The following is an 18,777-nucleotide window of genomic DNA, read 5'->3' on the forward strand; positions in this document are numbered from 1 at the left end:
GCCCTGGATGTGTCACTCAATGGGGATGGAAACATCCTCTAGAATGGATAGCACGCTGAGAATTAGTCTCTCTTTGGAAGAGACTCAACGCGAAGAATTAAAAAAAACCCATGTCTGTCGATGTCACCTACATGTGAGCCTCCAGCTTGTCAGACACTGTTCTTTTTGCCTCTAGGAAATTGGCCAAGAAACAGAAAGAAACCCAAAGTGGCTCTCAGAGGGAAATGGGTCTGGTGGCTTCAGATAAAAGCTCCAGCAAACTCAGCTCTACCCGCAACGAAGACACGTTCTCCAGCTGTCAGGACGTCAATGGATTTAGTAAGAACATGGCGGTTATTGGGAGGGAGATGCCGTATCATTAGGACAATTATCATGGATGAACGATGAGATCCATTGTGGAGTTTAAAGCATTTACACAATTGGAAAGACTTATTAGTTCCCACTGGGAAAAGTATTAGCGTCTTCCCTCAGTCGGGCACAGTTTCCTCCGATGCTGCTTTCCGCTCTAGACTGATAGACTGGCTATTAAGGCTTTAATGGAATAATTCTTCGACTGAATACTTGCACTGGGATCCAGCTATGAGCGGAAGCCTCTACAACAGGCAGCTCCTAAAAAGTTCAATAAGATATTAAAGCAGACGTTGCGCTCCCTACCTGCCTCTGTTTATTCCCGGAGCAGAGAATTGTTAGAGCTTCCTCCATGGGAAATTGCCCCCCACCCATGATTAAACGTCAATTTTGTTTTCACACATTATGATATTTGTTCCGATAATGGAAAGAAGGAAACTTAGCGTAGATGAACAAATATAGAGGAAAATTCATATATGCAAGATTGTGGCCCGTAAATAAATGGCACTGTCACCTAGTGTTGCCCAAGGTTAAAAATGACCCTCTCTGGTTAGATGGAAGGTCTTGTGAGAGCGTATAATCAAACTAAACATGAGCGGGACACAACCTGTAGCAGCTATAGGGCAGTGGAGAAGGTTAAAAGCTGCCCTTTTTTTCAGACTCCTCTAGAACAGTCTCTCTAAAGCAGACCCGGCGATGGCCGCCTAGTTTTAAATCAAGCTTTTGGCATCAGGTTTAAAGACGTTGTCCGGGATAATTTTCTACTTGTGGATCCTGATGGGGCTGAGGGGGACATGTAATTAATGTATACTTACCTGTCCCGCTCCTCTGCTTCTCTCGGGCCGCCCGTTCCTCCTACTGTCACTGTTTTGGAAACATCTAGTGACGCCCTGCTTCCTCCGGAAATTTGCCGGTCAGCACAGACATTATAGGATCTATGCTAAGCAGCCATTTCTGGGACATCACCCAATGTTTCCAAAACACTGACACTAGGAGGAACGGGCAGCCTGAGAGCAGCAGAGGAGGAGGACAGGTAAGTATACATTTATGACATGTCCCCCCCGCAGCCACATCAGGATCCGCAAGTTGGAAATTAACCCGGACAACCCCTTTAAAGCGTTGATGTCACACTGAAGTGTCAACAGTATTAATCTGTCGGGATTTCAATCTTGAGACCCCCAACAATTGCTCCCCACTTCTTCAATGAGTCAGATTGAGTTGCAAGCCAAGGAGTTAAGAAATGCTTTAACAGATTTAACAGATCTTTAGCACATGAACATTTTTGACAAATTATTAGGTGACATTAACACTTTAATATATTTCTTACCCCATATTTAGTTTCAGCTCCAAAAAGTGAAGTGCCAAGAGGGTGGTGCCCAATTCTGCAAGAGCCTAAGATTTGCCAACCCTTATCCATTTCTCCGCATCCTCTGAGCCTTGTTGCATCTGTCCCCCATCTCCTTGTCTTTGATTGACAGCCTCTAAGCCATCTTCTACCATTGAAATGTTGCACAAATGCCATCTGTCCATGGGTCTAGGCATAAATAGTCATCATAGCCAAGCAGGAGAAGACTAGACGACTGTGTGTGGCTCCCCAGTCAGGTGGCGCTTGAATCAGATACCAATAGTGATAGGATGAGCGCTTACCTTCAATGTAGATACAATAGAATTGGAGATGATCTGGCAAATCCTGGACTCTTGCTGCATTGGGGAACGCCCTCTGGGCACTTCAGCCTATTTTGCATGTTTACAAAAATGCTTATATTTCAGTACAGTGGGTAAAAAAAAGTATGACCTTAAACGTGAGGCTGAGCCCTATCTGGCCATAGGCTTATATTTACCACTTCTGACAGGCCCTCGATAAATGTTATATAAATGTTATAAACCTGAAGCGTAGAGTTCTAGAAGCCTTTGCTCCAGCTCCCAGGAACCTTAGGTTGATGGAAAAACTTGGATTATTGCCAGACTGTTAAATGTGCTGATGGGTTGTAATGTTGTCATTGTGACGGGGACCGTGTATTTCCTCATGACTATGTATTAGTAAGTTCGGGTCAATAAACCAAAAAAATAATTGGCAAACATCCAGGATATTCCTAGCGGAAAACCCAAGAGTCTCACGGCAGCCGTAGTATAGGATGCCGATACATAGAAATGCTACTTTTTAGGTTATACCCGATTCATACGTTATAATACTTTATAGCCAATGGTTTCACAGTTATACATTTAGGGTTCTTATTCTTTACAATAGATAAAGGTGAATACTACAGAACAATGCATTGTCATAATAAAGTACTATAGATAGGGACTTGGCAAGGAAGACGAGCCCCTAGGTAAATCTAGAAACACGTATAGAGATTGGGAACCTCCTGAGTGGTTTTCCGTTTTCAGAATGTCCCTATGAAACATAGAAAAGAAGCATACAGTAGAACATATAGGTAGAACTGTATATTGAGCCCCTCAGAGTCATAGCACCTGTATATCTTGGAGACCCCGATAGAGCAGAGGAGCTTCTCATGTAAAGACTATGCTGGGTGTTCCGTAGATAGACTGATGTGTAACCTGTCTTCCTGCAGGCACTTCCTCTCCCTGCTCCTTCTCTATACAAAGCAAAAACCTGCAGGGAAAATCCTTACTCAATTCCTGCTACTCAGGTAGGGCTTTACGATGGACAAGCCTATCCTGTGAGAATGCTATTGCAAGCCAGTGAGTCTGTCATTACGAGGAGTACGACTGCCAAGATAACGTGCATGAGCAAGACTAGAAATAAGTGAGACTGGCCTTAAAAAAAAAAAATTAATAATTGCCGAAATGTGGTGAGAATGACATTACCAGTGAGGGGCTTATAGTTTAGGTGCAGTAGCTGTAATAGTATTATTATATGTTCTCTTCGATACAACCTGTCTGGGCGATCAGATCCTGATTCTGTGTTTTTCTCTCCTTTCCTTCCTCGTCTCTTTGCTCCTCGGGCTTCGTTCACCCGCCAGTTTCCTCGGACACTGTTCCCTCTTCAACACTTCTAGGTAACAAACCATCTTGTCATTGGGCTTAGTCTCTATTAGTAATCTAAGTAGTCTGATATCAATATTTCTGACCGGTATGCATGAAGGTCAATCGGTGGCTCTATACGCCATATATGTGTCCTTTAAACCATCAAGGGTTCTCCGTTTCTCAACTCCCATTCTTCCTGCCTTCTATTCACTAAGCCGTGGTGCTGTTCATGATTTATCTGTCCTTTGCCCATAGTGCAGACATAAAGGTCAAAATGATTATGTAAAACATATTTAACAACAAAAAAGTCACAAAAAACTTTAGGTCAGCCATGTTTTTTAATGTCACAACTTATATGAAGTGTTGAACGACTTACAGAACTGTTCGGGTTCTGTGACGTTTTCTGAACCTGAATGCATTTGACTCCTGGTGGGTGGAGAATTTTAATGCCGCCCTAAGGAGCTCTGACAGTCATAGAACATAGGCCCCATCCATGTTTTCCTGATAGAGGATAGAGGTTGGCATCCATCTTCTCTAGATGCCAGGAGTCAAATGCCAAGAGCTCAGGTTCAGAGAACGTTGCATAACAAGAACAGTTCAGCAAGTTCGCTCAAGACTACTAAAGAAAACGAGAGTTCTGGAAAACATGGATAGAACCATAGGAATCCGACTTCTTCAGTCACCGAGAGTCAAATGCTAAGCACTCTGGCTCACAGAACATTGATGAAGCTTAACGCTACATTATGGGGCCACCTCATATAAAGAGTCATAGTCGTAGCCATGCTGATCTCATTGGTCCTGTTCTGACGTTTTCCGACTCCTGTTGGTATCTGATTCCTCTCGACATGAACATGGCCAATCACAAAAAACAATAGCTGCAACTCCATTAAAGAGTGGAACTAGAACTTTAGTTATTGTTTCCATTGGATTTTCATCGGGAGTTGGCCAGAATTTTAGGGTCCTACCTGCAAGACCCAATCATAAGAATGGGATTTTGTTCACATATACAGGTTGTGGCCAATCACCCATGACCCACCAAAGCTTTTGATTGGTTTGAGCACTTACATATTTGTGTCAAAGGGCCCCAGAAAGAAAAGACTCTCAGGGGATTGGCGGGGAATCCGTACATTGAGTTTGATTTCTTTTCTTATTTTCCCCTTTTAGTGCAATCACATTTTTCTGTATTATTCGACCTATAGATGGGCATTTATTATCTTCCTTTGTTGTTAAGGCATTGTGTAAAATCTAGCTTAACAACCGGCTGACAATTGTGTTAATCTTTAAGGTATAATTTGTTTTATTGGGGTTTTATCACACATGATTTGTTGTTTTGAAAAGCATTGTAAAAAAAACAAGATTCCAGCAATCTGACAGTAACTTGGCAGCTCAGTAGATACATTAACAACAACCAGGCCAGTCTACAGTTTTACACAGCAACATTGTTCTTTCCCAGTCTGATTTCCACCCTGATCCTTCCTTTCCTACAGACAGCAGCCACGTAGAGTTAAACCAACCTACGTTAACCATACAGACCCACCCATACCGGACGTGTGAGCCATTGGAGATGGCCTATCCCCGTGGACAACTCCAGCCGGCCATCCGTGTGGCAGATCTTCTACAGCATATCACCCAGATGAAGAGGGGTCAAGGGTATGGCTTTAAAGAAGAATATGAGGTGAGTTTTTTGTAGTCTTTCATCGATGGGATTTTTTAATTGTATATTCTGCAAAAAAATCACTTAAGCTGCCATTATGTGTACAAAACTAGAATTCGTCGGCTTTTTGGTGAACAACCTTGGTGAGTTCTCTCTATTATCTGCCTGGTTCTTAGAATAGAAAGACAGAATTTTTAGTAACATTCTTCTCTGCCTCTGTTGTTCCTCAAGGACTTTTGTGCTCTCGTTATAGGTTGTTTTCTATTAAATACCAGTTCTTGTTAGGAAATGTGTGGGAGTCGCATTATCCCATCTCCCGAGTACCTTGTCCGAGACTAAATCTGCTTCATAATATTATAGATTGTATTTCTTAAATTGTTTGTTGGATTTCTACGTTTACCATACAACATCTCCATTCAACATCTGGTGCTTTATGGGAAACAAGCCAAAAAAATTTTTTTGTCTATTTGTAACTTTATTTTTTAATTTTCAAGCTCTTTCATGCATCTAAATTTGGGTAGCTGCTAATATTAGACATATAGAATTCCAAATCACCTTTGGCTCCTCAAATCTTTTTCATGTAATTAGTTTATTTGTGAATAATTTACAGCAGAAAAACATCTCCAACTTCTTTGATGTAGAGTGTTATTACGTTAAAGGGATGTTTGCATCTCAGACATCTGTAGAACGGCGGCTAAGGGCGTACGCACCCCCAAGGACTCGAGGGCAAATTTTGGACCAGTATTACTAGGGTACATAAAAATATGTTACATAATATAAATAATACAGTCATACAGTTAAAAAAAATCATACCGCTCTACGAGGATCAACTATTGTCCCCATACTGAAAACCTGCTATAGGAAAACCAATAATACCAATAAATACTACCTATAAAAGGGTAAAATAAAAAAGTTCACAAAAGTTTTCAATCAGATCTGCATCCTGAGTACACAGAAATTATTAAGAGCAGTTCCACTGGTGGTGCTTCCACTTACACTTTGGGCCCAGTTATAGCAGTGGTACCGTGTGGGGAATTGAACCCCACCAGTATACTGTTGATAGCCTATCCTGAGAACAGCCCATTAGTGTTGATCACACAAGCTCGGTTGAGCATAGTCCTAAGTCTACCTCGATTTTTGACCGAGCACATCATGGTGGTTGGATGCTCGGGTAAAGTTGGCCAACTGGCCATACACCTTCATTAACTGACGTTTGTTCGGCCATCAGAAACCTATTTAACTTTTTTGTTATATATTTTGCACATTTTGTCCCTTGAATGAATGTTTAAACAAATATTCCGAAATTAGAACAAAAATAATATAGGTTAACCAGGCACCTACTTCTCTGTCGAGCAGGAGGCACCTGGTTAAATGCTCCCATTAAATTGATTTTAATAGGGCTCGTTACTAGTTGAGCACTCCAGCTTTGAAAATTGCTCCACTCAAGTAGCAAGCACTCGAGCATTTAAGTGCTCACTCAACATTTTACAAAGTTAGATAACCTTTTTAAGATCGACTACTATCGCCTCTACAGCTGACTCGCGTAGGTGCTTCACTGCTTCCGATACCACTTTCTTTTCCATCTCCTTCTATCGTTATTCAGAGGTTATTCTCTAAATACCCCAAAGCATTTTTCTCTGTGGTCCTGGTAATTATTCAGCCAGTAACACAGCTGGGAGCAGAGACTGTCCCTTTCCAGCTTAATAAGAGCCCATCTCTTCTCCATTAGGACTATCGAGGGCGATTAGCATTGGCCCCAGGGAGGGAGCCATTAAAACAGTCACAGACAGGCTTAGTCTACAGATTAACCTACAAGAGGCTGTACAGGATAAAACTATGTCATATCCCCCAGCCCTCTCCTATTTAGTACTGGCTGTCCTTTTAATAGATCAATGCCCTTTCCAGATTCCACCGTTAAGCACTATAAATACATTTGCTAAATCCCTCGGTGCTATCTTAAATCTATTGCATTTTACTTTCCTGACATTGTCATTTATTTTGTATTTTGCTTTTATTTTAGCTTAAATAAATTGTAAGAGATATTATTATATTAGTTATGCATCTGTCGTGCCCAAAGAGGACATTCACCGGCTTATGGCATTACGGCATCTATTTACAAGAAAAAAAGAAAATACAGGAAAAAATTTCTTTAGAGTTTTTGTGTCTATACTAAAGTGGCAATAGGGACCAAAGTCCAGCCATGTTCAGGTCTTTAGTCTCCACAGAGATGTTGTGAAGTCTTTCAAAGCCTACAATGCTGGTCTAGCAATGTATATAGTTTTTTTTCATTGGATACAATAAAAATAATGTTTTAACCTTTAGGCTTGAAGAGATTTGTCAGAATAAAGTTCTCTGGTGACCGCTGAGTTCTCTCCATATCAGATCGGCAGGCTGATGGATAGATAAGTTCTCCAACTTTCATAGCCAATCTCTCCCATTCCCTGCATACACATGAACATTTGGCATGGCCAAACATACTTGTGTTCTCAGTGGAGTGAAGAGAGGAAGGCTGCTAGACCCTTCCGGTGGTAGCTTATCTCTGAAAACAAAAGGGTCCTGGATAGAGATGAGTGAACTTAAAGTTTAAGTTCAGGTTCATCAACTTCTCTAAACCCGAACACTTGGCATTTAACTCCCCATGTCTGAAAAAATGGTTACAGGTATAGACTATATCCATGTTTTCCTGAAAGCCCTAGGTTGGAATCCAACTTCTCCAGATGCCAGGAGTCAAATGCCAAGAGCTCAGGTCCGGAGAACGTTGCATAACAAGAACAGTTTAGCAAGTTCGCTCAACACTACTGAAGAGTAAGAGAGTTCTGGAAAACATGGATGGAACCATAGGCATCCGACTTCTTCAGTCACCGACAGTCAAATGCTAAGCACTCTGGCTCAGAGAACATTGATGAAGCTTAGCTCTACGTTATGGGGCCACTTTATACAAAGAGTCATAGTCGTAACCATTTTTCTCTGCCTCTGTTGTTCCTCAAGGACTTTTGTGCTCTCGTTATAGGTTGTTTTCTATTAAATACCAGTTCTTGTTAGGAAATGTGTGGGAGTCGCATTATCCCATCTCCTGAGTACCTTGTCCGAGACTAAATCTGCTTTATAATATTATAGATTGTATTTCTTAAATTGTTTGTTGGATTTCTACGTTTACCATACAACGTCTCCATTCAACATCTGGTGCTTTGTGGGAAACAGGCCAAAAAAAAACATTTTTTTTTTGTCTATTTGTAACTTAATTTTTTTTTTATTGTCAGACTCTTTCATGCATCTAAATTTGGGTAGCTGCTAATATTAGACATATAGAATCACCTTTGGCTCCTCAAATCTTTTTCATGTTATTAGTTTATTTGTGAATAATTTACAGCAGAAAAACATCTCCAATTTCTTTGATGTAGAGTGTTATTACCTTAAAGGGATGTTTGCATCTCAGACATCTGTAGAGCGGCAGCTAAGGGCGTACGCACCCCTAAGGACTCGAGGGCAAATTTTGGACCAGTATTACTAGGGTACATAAAAATATGTTACATAATATAAATAATACAGTCATACAGTTAACAAATCATACCGCTCTACGTGGATCAACTATTGTCCCCATACTGAAAACCTGCTATAGGAAAACCAATAATACCAATAAATACTACCTATAAAAGGGTAAAATAAAGAAGTTCACAAAAGTTTTCAATCAGATCTGCATCCTGAGTACACAGAAACAACTGAGAGCACTGGTGGTGGTTCCACTTGTACTTTGGTCCCAGTTATAGCAGTGGTACCGTGTGGGAATTGAACCCCACCAGTATAATGTTGAGTATAATGCCTATCCTGAGGACAGCCCATTAGTGTTGATCACACAAGCTCGGTCAACCTAGTGCTAAGTCTACCTCGATTTTTGACCAAGCACATCATGGTGCTTGGATGCTCGGGTAAAGTTGGCCAACTGGCCATACACCTTTTATTAACTGACGTTTGTTCGGCCATCAGTTATATCTCTGACAGAAACCTATTTAACTTTTTAGTTCTATCAGCCCTAGGATGGCAAACACATTTTCCAGATGGGCGGAGTGTTTGGAGGAGTTGCTGAACCTGAACTTATCTCTAGTGTCGGAGTTAAAATCCATTATCTGTTGGCGGGGGGAACGACATATACATATTACACATTAGTGAGTTGACTGGTCCCACTGAAGTTGTTGGATTCAGCCAACATTTTATCAACATGTATGGTGTCCATTTAATGAAAGAAAGTGGAGGATCCATTCTCTCCTGAGAGCAAAAGGATCCGGAAGTTGAAATTACATATGTCTGAACCTTCTCTTTTACCATAAACATAACACAGTTGACCGGTCCCCCCACCAATTGTTAGAAAGAACCAGAAGAAGCTCACAGAGGTAAGCTTCACTCCGTAACTCGCTGCAATCTGCCCCCAGTCAACTGGACAAAGACCAAAGCTGGAGAGTGATGTGCACAACCGCTCAATTAAAACATCTATCACTTCTTTAACCGTCAAGGAAATGCCATGACGATTCCATATAAAATGACACCTATGATCATTTCTTTACACATACAATAGATGTCAACCTGTAGACGTGTCCCCACCATACCTGAACACACAAGTGGCCATTCCCATAGTACTGTAGCACACCGTTTCCGACTAGCCCTTCTAATTGATGCAGTGTATTACCGGTCATGTCCCCTCCAGAACATTAATTTCTCTCTGGCAGTGTCTGTCCCAGACCGGCAGATACCGGCAGAGTGGAATACAAAGATTTGCTATTAGGAGGCACAAGGGTTCTTAATCTTCGCTGACATAAAGAAGCCTTTATTTAATCTAGGGGTCAATTGTGTGACTCGTTTTTCACAGCAACAAACGCGCTGATAAAGACTTCGCCAACATCTAAAAATTACAAATTATATTTTTATGAGAATAAAATTAGAACGTACAAAATTAGACTCTTGTTTTAATCAATACTAAATATTTTTGAGCTTTCTGTAGTTTTATAACAGGTTAGAGTCAATGGCGTAGCTACAATATAGGCAGACCAGGCAACTGCTATGGGGCCCCATGAATCCTACCTCCGAACCTGGTCATTGTGTCTAATGCCCCACACAAAAATGAATCCTGACTTTAGTACTGTACTTATCACTCATGGACAGTATAATCTGGCTGTCATGCCATGTTGTGACTAGTTGAAACTATTATGAAACTTCATTGAGAAGACCACCCAGTGTTAAATGTTCTTCTATAGAGGTGGTCTTCTCAAAGGAATGGAAATTATTCATATATCTGGTGGACTGAAAATCCATCAGAAGAAATCTGGTCTACATACGTGCTTGGTATCCTCATAGTGGTGGATCTTTTGGACCTTGTTTGAGAAGACCACCCAGTGTTAAGTGATCTTCTATGGGGGTGGTCTTTTTAAAGAAAATGGCCACTATACATATATCTGGTGGACTGAAAATCCATCAGAAGAAATCTGGTCTACATATGTGCTTGGTCTCCTCATAGTGGTGGGTCTTTTGGAGAGATTTCACTGTATATGCAGTGGTAGGAACGACCTAGACACGCGTTGTGATGAATCAACTCCATTTTATTTTTTATGTTCCATTTTCCTCTTGTGTCCATAGGAGTGGAGGTAACCACTATGCAAGAAAGGGCATGGCAGCCAAGGGTTATTGATGAACATGTGAAGTGGTACCAAGGCTAACCCTTCTAGAACAATCCCATAGAAGCTTTAGCTCAGCTCAAACTGTTAAAAAAAAGTTAATGCTGGCTATGATAAAATGGTGTGGTATAGTGCATCAAAGCATGTTGTGTGTAGGGCTGCGGACCTTTCATGGAGCCCATGCTGACCCCTGTCCATGGAGGCAAGTGACTACAATGTGCATGTGAGCAGCATAACTGGAGTATGGAACGATGTAAGAAGGTGGACTGGTCTGATGACTTTTTTTTAGCTAGCTGGGTATGTAAAGTTGCTTTTCTTGGATACTATTAGAAGAAACCTTAACTCCTGCCATTCATGTGGATATAACTGTACTGACCTAAATGTTGTTGTAGAATAGTGTTGAGCAAATGTGCCGAACTGTTCAGGTTTGGCAATGCTCTTCGAACCTGAATGATCAGCGTTTGACTCTCAGCAGCTGGAGAAGCTGGATGCTGTCCTAGGGCTGCCAGTAAAGCATGAATAAAACCCTTGGCTTATGGATGTTTCCATGTTTTCCAGGACTCCCTAGGGCAGCATCAAACTTCTTCAGCCACAGGGAGTAAAATGCAGAGGGTTCAGGTTTGGAGAACGTTGCCAAACCCAAACACTTAACACTATTGTAAACCAAATCCCTCTTTCTGTGACAGTAGGATCCTCTAGTGGCAGTGGATCCTTCCACACCGCAAAACATGTCATTCGAGTTCATGGTGTTGACTTGGCCGCCACATTCCCCACATCTCTGTCCAATGGGGCATCTGTGGGATGTGTCTGATCCATTGGGGGGGGGGGGCTCACATCTTACAGGAGATAAAGGATCTGCTGCTAACGTCTGACGCCTTCAGAGACCAGGACTTGAGGAGTCAGAGCCTGAAAAGAACTTAAACAATATTAGGCAGGTGGATTTATTATTATGGCTGGATAAATACATTACAGAGCAGCGAACATTGGGCCTATTGTATTAATAGCATGGCGGAGAAGCTCAGAGATTCATTGTGCAATCTGCTTCCGTCTCTTCACCCCCATTGTTTGTGATTTTTCTCTTTATTACATCTCTATTTCTGCATTCATTCCTACATCTCCAATTTCAATTCCCCATTCCACTTCTGTTGTGCTGCCTCTCACCACCGTTCTTCAGTCGAGTTATATCAAAGGCAAAGAGTTCTAGTCGTGCTGTATTTTCCTGTGTGTTTGCATTAACACTATTTCTCAAAGGACGTTCTGTTGTAAATGCACAAGAAATAATACCAGGAAAAAAATAAAATAAAATAAAAAACACAGGGCCTTAGGAGATGCAAACAGAGCCCATATCTCATTGTAGAACATGAAATGCTTGACTGAGCAATGTCTCTTTAAAAAAAAGAGAGAGGGGAAAAAACAGAATTTTTGAGCAGCAAGAAGAATGGAAAATAGGAAAATGAACTGCTAACCGTTACTGAAAACCGGTTTATTTGTTTTATTATATATGGCAAGACTACGCCAGGAGGGAGGTAACCCACCCACCCTACTTACGCTTCATGTGGCACACACCAAACAATGCATATCATCGGCAAAACTCCCTTCTTAATTATTTTCCGCCTGAATGTCTCTAACACGCCTGTCATGTCTTTTCTCTGCTCCTTTGTTTTCTTCCCTTATTACAATTGGGCTTTGTGTTTTTCGTAATACTACTTGTGATGCCTCTTTAGAAATGTTTATATTACGGTCTCCCGTTGTTACCGGTCCAGCTCCAAATTTTATAGAGACTTTCTGTGTTCTGTGCGAGCCTCATTCCCTACCCTCCTTCCTCTATGACCCACCTTCATTCTTCACACCCAATGTCTCACCCTCTACCAATACCTAACTCCCTTCTTCATGTATGACCCCCCCCCCCTATTCTTCGCACCCAATGTCTCATCCTCTCCCATTACCTAACTCCCTTCTTCATGTACAACCCCCCTATTCTTCGCACCCAATGTCTCACCCTCTACCAATACCTAACTCCCTTCTTCATGTATGACCCCCCCCCCTATTCTTCGCACCCAATGTCTCACGCTCTCCCATTACTTAACTCCCTTTTTCATGTACGACCCCCCTCGTTTTTTGTACCCCATGTCTCACCCTCTCCCATTACCTAACTCCCTTCTTCAGGGACGACCCCCCCTCTTTCTTTGTACCCCATGTCTCACCCTCTCCCATAACCTAACTCCCTTCTTCAGGGACGACCCCCCTCTTTCTTTGTACCCCATGTCTCACCCTCTCCCATAACCTAACTCCCTTCTTCATGTACAACCCCCCCTTGCTCTTTGTACCCCATGTCTTACTGTCTCCTGTTACCTGTCTCCTTCCTCTACGACCCCCCTGTTCTTCGCACTGAATATCTCACCATCTCCTGTTCTTTGCAACATATGTCTCACTGTTTCCTATTAACTATCACCCACCCTCCTCAAACGCCCCCTGTTCTTTGTACCATCTGTTTCATCATCTCCCATAACCCATCTCCCTCCTTCTTCTATGACCCCCTTTTCTCCGCACCCTATTTTTCATTGTGTCCTGTTACTTTTTTCCCTCTTGCCCCTCCGTTCTTCGCACCCTATGTTTCACCATCTCCTGTTACCTATTTCCTTCCTCTATGACCCCCCTCCCCTGTTCTTTGCACCACAGGTCGCAAAGTCTCCCGTTACCTATTTCCATCCTTCCTCTGCGACCCCCCCCCCCCCCCACACACACACACGTTCTTCGCACCTTATGTCTCACTGTCTCCCGTCACCTCTCTCCTTCCTTCCTCTACGACCCCCCTTTTCTTCAATCCCTATGTCTCACCATCCCCTGTTCTTAGCACCTTATGTCTCACTGTCTCCCGTCACCTATCTCCTTCCTTTCCCTATGACTACCCCATTCTTTGCACCCTATGTCTCACCATCTCCTGTTCTTCTCACCCCAGGTGTCACCGTCTCCTGTAACTTATTTCCTTCCTTCCTCTACGACCTCCCTTTTCTTCACTCCCTATGTCCCATCATCTCCTGTTCTTCGCACCTTATGTCTCACCGTCTTCCGTCACCTATCTCCTTCCTCTACGACCCCCCCCTTTCTTCCCTCCCTATGTCTCACCATCTCCTGTTCTTTGCTCCCTATGTCTCACCATCCCCTGTTTTTTGTTCCCTATGTCTCACCATCTCCTGTTCTTTGCACCTTATGTCTCACCGTCTCCCGTCACCTATCTCCTTCCTTCCTCTACACCCCCCTTTTCTTCGCTCCCTATGTCTCACCATCCCCTGTCACCAATCTCCTCCCTCTACGACCCCCCTTTTCTTCGCTCCCTATGTCTCACCATCCCCTGTTCTTCGCACCTTATGTCTCACCATCCCCTGTCACCAATCTCCTCCCTCTACGACCCCCCTTTTCTTCACTCCCTATGTCTCACCATCCCCTGTTCTTCGCACCTTATGTCTCACCATCCCCTGTCACCAATCTCCTCCCTCTACGACCCCCCTTTTCTTCGCTCCCTATGTCTCACCATCCCCTGTTCTTCGCACCTTATGTCTCACCGTCTCCCGTCACCTATCTCCTTCCTTCCTCTACACCCCCCTTTTCTTCGCTCCCTATATCTCACCATCCCCTGTCACCAATCTCCTCCCTCTACGACCCCCCTTTTCTTCGCTCCCTATGTCTCACTATCTCCTGTTCTTTGCACCTTATGTCTCAACCTCTCCAGTTACCTCTCTCCCTCCTTTTCCTCATCCCCTATCCCTTTCTTCCTCCTCCTCATCATCCCCCCTTCGTTCCTGCATCATTCTTCCCCGGTAACTTAGCATTACAGAATAACTTTATAAATATGTATCAGCCGGTCCTCTCAGCAGAGCTTCTATTTGGAGATATTGAGGGAATTAATGGGGGGGAAACTTCAGCACAAACCGCGCGTTTCTTTGCTTACAATCAGAGACGATTCAGAGGCTTCAGCTGCATTTATTCGCTGCCCGAATTCTATTTGTTGTCAAGGAAACCGGGCTTAGAAAACCGTGATTGCTTATGCTGTGTTTGTGGCGTTCACACAGCGTGCAGACATCTTTATTACCCGGCCTTAAATATATGTCATGGATTCTGTGCGGCCAGGGCTGCGGGAGGATCAGCGACATTGTATTTCTGTGTCACAAACCGGGAAAGCAATAAATAGTCTTACGTGACAAGCGCGGGTCCCCATTAAGAAGCATTTGTGACTCCCATCATGTGACGCCCGCTTGCGGCTTTGAGGCAACGCCTGTTGCATTATTAAGGGGCCCTGGGTATTGCTGTACTATTACTGAGGCGCAAACCTCACTGTAGACTTTTCTCGAGTGTCGAAAAAACCCACAAACGCCTTGTAACCGAGAGAGCAAGATAAGGCCCCGATTCCGTAATGTCATTCTCAATAAAACCAGTGCAGATTAGTTCAAGTGTCAATGAAGCGCAACTAAACGGGAAGTTTACTCTAATAAAAGAACGCAGATAACCAGGAATCAATAATGTAAATAAATGGGAATTTCCGAGATGGCGAGCGCTAATTTCAATAGAGCGCTGCAGATAACAGGACAAATGAGAAGACCCCGAGGCCACGGGGAGAATCGGCAAGAAGATGCAGAGAGCAATTCTAAGAAGCACAATTCCCCTATAGTTCTCGATAAGCTTCTACTGAGAAGGTTTATTATCTACAAAATAACACTCAGGATTTTCAGTATTTTTTTTTCTACTGTAAAGTGGCCTTAAAGGGGCACTCTGGAGGAAAAAAATAGTGTTTTTTTTTACAAAATCTTTTTTTTATTGAAAATTGTCATATAACAACACATCAATATACAAACAAAAAATAGTTTTAAAATCAACTAGGGTCAGAAGGTTATACAGATATGTATATTACTTATATCACTTATATATATTGCTTATATCTCAGCACTAAAAACGACTATGGAGATAAAAAAAAGAAAAAGGAAAAACTTTCCGGAACTCTTAAGTACATTTTTTGAATTTTGGCAAATTGTTATCACATTTCATGGTTATGATAAAAGAAGAGATCATGAAGCGTATATCTCTTAGTACAATGCAGTTCATCCAGTGCGGGGGAGATCTCCATCCGCTTCCTTTTATTACTACGTCTTTGTCAGATTCATTCACTTGAAGTATAATTTACCTTATACGACTCGCGGCAGAACGTAAATGAGAATAAATGAGAAGCCAGGCTCCGGCCTGGGAGAAGCCACAAGGGCAAAACTCAACTTTTCTGCTTGGGTCACTGATGTATTTTCTCTTATACGTTATTTAGGCCGAGATGTCTCTCAGAAAGGCTCGTATGGCGTACCCACCATGCTTCATAATTGCGGCTTCTTCCCTACCGCACAGCGAGGATTGCTTTACCATTCTAACGTGAATTTATTACCTCTGTGTGAATAAGTGGTTTCTCTATGCGCCTGCATGGTCGTGCTCATTGCTTTTATGACTACTCTTCCTCCATAGTGAACTGATTTACAGTCTTCAAATGGTTGATTTGAGAAGTCTCAGATGTTTCAAGGGAACGTGTCTCCAGAACAGCTTCACCCAATCCTGTCTACATATCATCTGAGTCATCTTGGCGTTGCTGACGTTTTAGTCGCATAATAGGGGAAAGGAAGCCAATATACCTCTGTTATGTTCGTGCTTGTTCAGACCTCAGTGTGGTCTATAAAGTAATGCGCTTTTGGCCATGATTCAGTGTGTGTGTTTCCTACCAGTCTGAATGCTGCCTTATTGCTGTGTGGTGATTGACAGGTTCCACCACACCCGTCTGGTTTCTTCTTTTATCCTAGTCCTGGGATGCAGATGGTTTAGGCTAAGTAGTGATGGAAAGTCCATTCTCCACTTATCCCCTTTCTGTGTGATCTGGATGTCAGAGGGCCGGTCCAATCACACCCTGGACCGGGACTCTGGCATCTCATGAGAAGTTCACTTGTGCTATTGGACCTTGCTTGCCATGATCTCTTGTAACTTGAGTTGGCGTTTATATAGGATTGAATTGCTTGGTATTCTGACCTCTTTGTCTGTTCTTCTTACCTCTGTTTTTGCCAGCTGTTTTTGTACTGTTCTACGATCTCTGGTTTTTCTTTTTCTGCCTGAAGGTTCTTTTTTGTGTTAGTTTGTCTTTGTTCTGTGTTTCTCTTAATCAGCATAGGGACCAATGCCCAGTTGTCACCAACCACCAAGGGTCAGGCTGGCAATTAGGCAGGGACAGTCTTAGGGGGCCTAGCACTAGGGCTCACACTGTCTTTCTGTCCCTGTATAGCATATAGGTCCTGGGTTTCCTTTCTCAGTACTTTTTTTGCAATTTTTTCTTCTAAATATAGTCCTAAGTTGTTTAAGTTTCACTTACCCAGCATAGGGACCGATATCCAAATGTCGCCAAACACCTAGGGTCAAGCTGGCAAGTAGACAGGGACAGTATTGGGGGCCTGTCTTGGGTTCACACTGTCTTTCTGTCCCTGTATTCCATCCAGGTCCCGGATCCCTTACAACTTTCTCATGATTACTTTTCTTCATGAGTTCTGTGTTATTTGGGTATTTTAGGATGTTTTCGGTGGTTAAGCGTGAAAAAGTCATCTGCGCAGTGACAAGTCGCGGCTCTCTGCCCTTTAGCGAGCTCTGCGAGGATGATTTCCAGGTGGAGAGACCCGTTAGTAGTCTCTTTGCCTGTCAATCACCCCTGAAGAGCGTACTGTCAGGCAGAGAGCCATGACTAGTCACAGTCTGGACACCGCCCAGATGACTATTTCACGGTTCTCCCCTGGCCCCATGCACCGGAATAAAAGATGCGTTTCCAGTAACTACACTTACCGATGAAGACACCGCAGATGCGGTAGGGGGGCTATGTAGGAGCACTATCTATAATCGTTCTGATTGGTTTCTTAAGCCTTATTATTTTAACCCATGGGGTGTTCTCCAGCACAGCAAGGGCTCAGAGTTATTCAGCTGATCTTCACTTATTCACCGCCACCATGTCCATCGCCAATCAGAACAGGGGTATGAATATTCAAGTGGGCTCTTGCAGAAGTGGTAATACACCCCTGGGCTAGTCATCAGGTTTATGGACCCACTTTTTTTAATCCCCATAGTCTTTTCTGTTACTGAAATATTAGCCCTTTGTTAATGTGTAAATTAGGCTCAGGTGCCATAGGGGCGTTTCCTTACACAGGTAAGTCCAACCCATGTCCGCTTATTCACAACCTATGTACACACTTGTATCCACCTGTCACCATTTGATTCAAAGCCACTGGATAAAGATGAGGTGGGCTGGATAACCCTGGACACTTGCCATGTTAGGAGACGCCCCCTGGGCACTTATTAGGGCGCCCGCCCCCTGGGCACTTGAGCACATATCAACAATAAGACTTTTATCTCAGCACTGGAAAGGACTATGGAGAGTACAAATATATGGCTGGACTCTTGATGAGAAGCCCTGTGTAGCCATGAGCTTATATATACCCCTGTTTCCTGCTGACATGTCCACTTTAAAGGAGAACTCCCATTTCTAGTATTAGATTCGGTGTAACAACAATGTCACCATGTGGGACTGTAAAAAAAATCTATTGCAATAAAAGAAATATAAAGAAAACATTTAGATGGACTTTTCAAAGGTTGAAATAATCCGCAACGTGATCTCCCTGTAACGCACAGAAGCCGTGGGGTTTGTTTGTTTGCTGTAAACACGGGCCCAATGAATACAATGAGTTCTATTTTAGGTCGGCGTATTGACACAAGCCTTGGTGTGATCAATGTCCCCCTTTTACGAACATTGATATTTACGGCTGAAAGTAGCGTAGAGACAATACAGGGTCGAGAAAAAGCCGTCGCTGACTGCGACAAGAAGGGTTAATCCACACAAGGCTAAAACTGAAAATGAGCTTTAAATCTGATATGGGGGAAGAGAACAGCAGAGACTTCAGCAATCCGACGTGTGTGTACCCTATAGGTATGGGAGGACTACCTGCAGGAAAATCCACTGCACAACGGGCCTCAGGAACAGGGAGGGTCACCTTGGATTTCTGTTGTTTATTATGACTCTTTTGACTGTATATTTTGATGGGGGTTTTTTGCTTTTTTTATTTTTTT

At 42.9% G+C, this 18,777-nt stretch overlaps 1 protein-coding gene across 9 annotated transcripts in view; it reads left to right on the plus strand.

Annotated features, from left to right (window-relative positions):
* Positions 1–18,777, plus strand: part of PTPRT (protein tyrosine phosphatase receptor type T) — a 253,569-nt gene that overhangs the window by 195,783 nt on the left and 39,009 nt on the right. For 8 of the 9 annotated variants that reach the window (XM_069953700.1, XM_069953698.1, XM_069953699.1 and 5 more), the window contains 4 exons: positions 176–318; positions 2,922–2,999; positions 3,333–3,368; positions 4,824–5,011. In XM_069953700.1, coding sequence (XP_069809801.1) covers positions 176–318; positions 2,922–2,999; positions 3,333–3,368; positions 4,824–5,011 — 445 coding nt within the window. The remainder of the gene's footprint in view (positions 1–175; positions 319–2,921; positions 3,000–3,332; positions 3,369–4,823; positions 5,012–18,777) is intronic. The other variant, XM_069953704.1, reaches the window with a different exon arrangement.

This window comes from Dendropsophus ebraccatus, chromosome 14 (genome assembly GCF_027789765.1).
Source record: "Dendropsophus ebraccatus isolate aDenEbr1 chromosome 14, aDenEbr1.pat, whole genome shotgun sequence".
Lineage (NCBI taxonomy): Eukaryota > Metazoa > Chordata > Amphibia > Anura > Hylidae > Dendropsophus > Dendropsophus ebraccatus.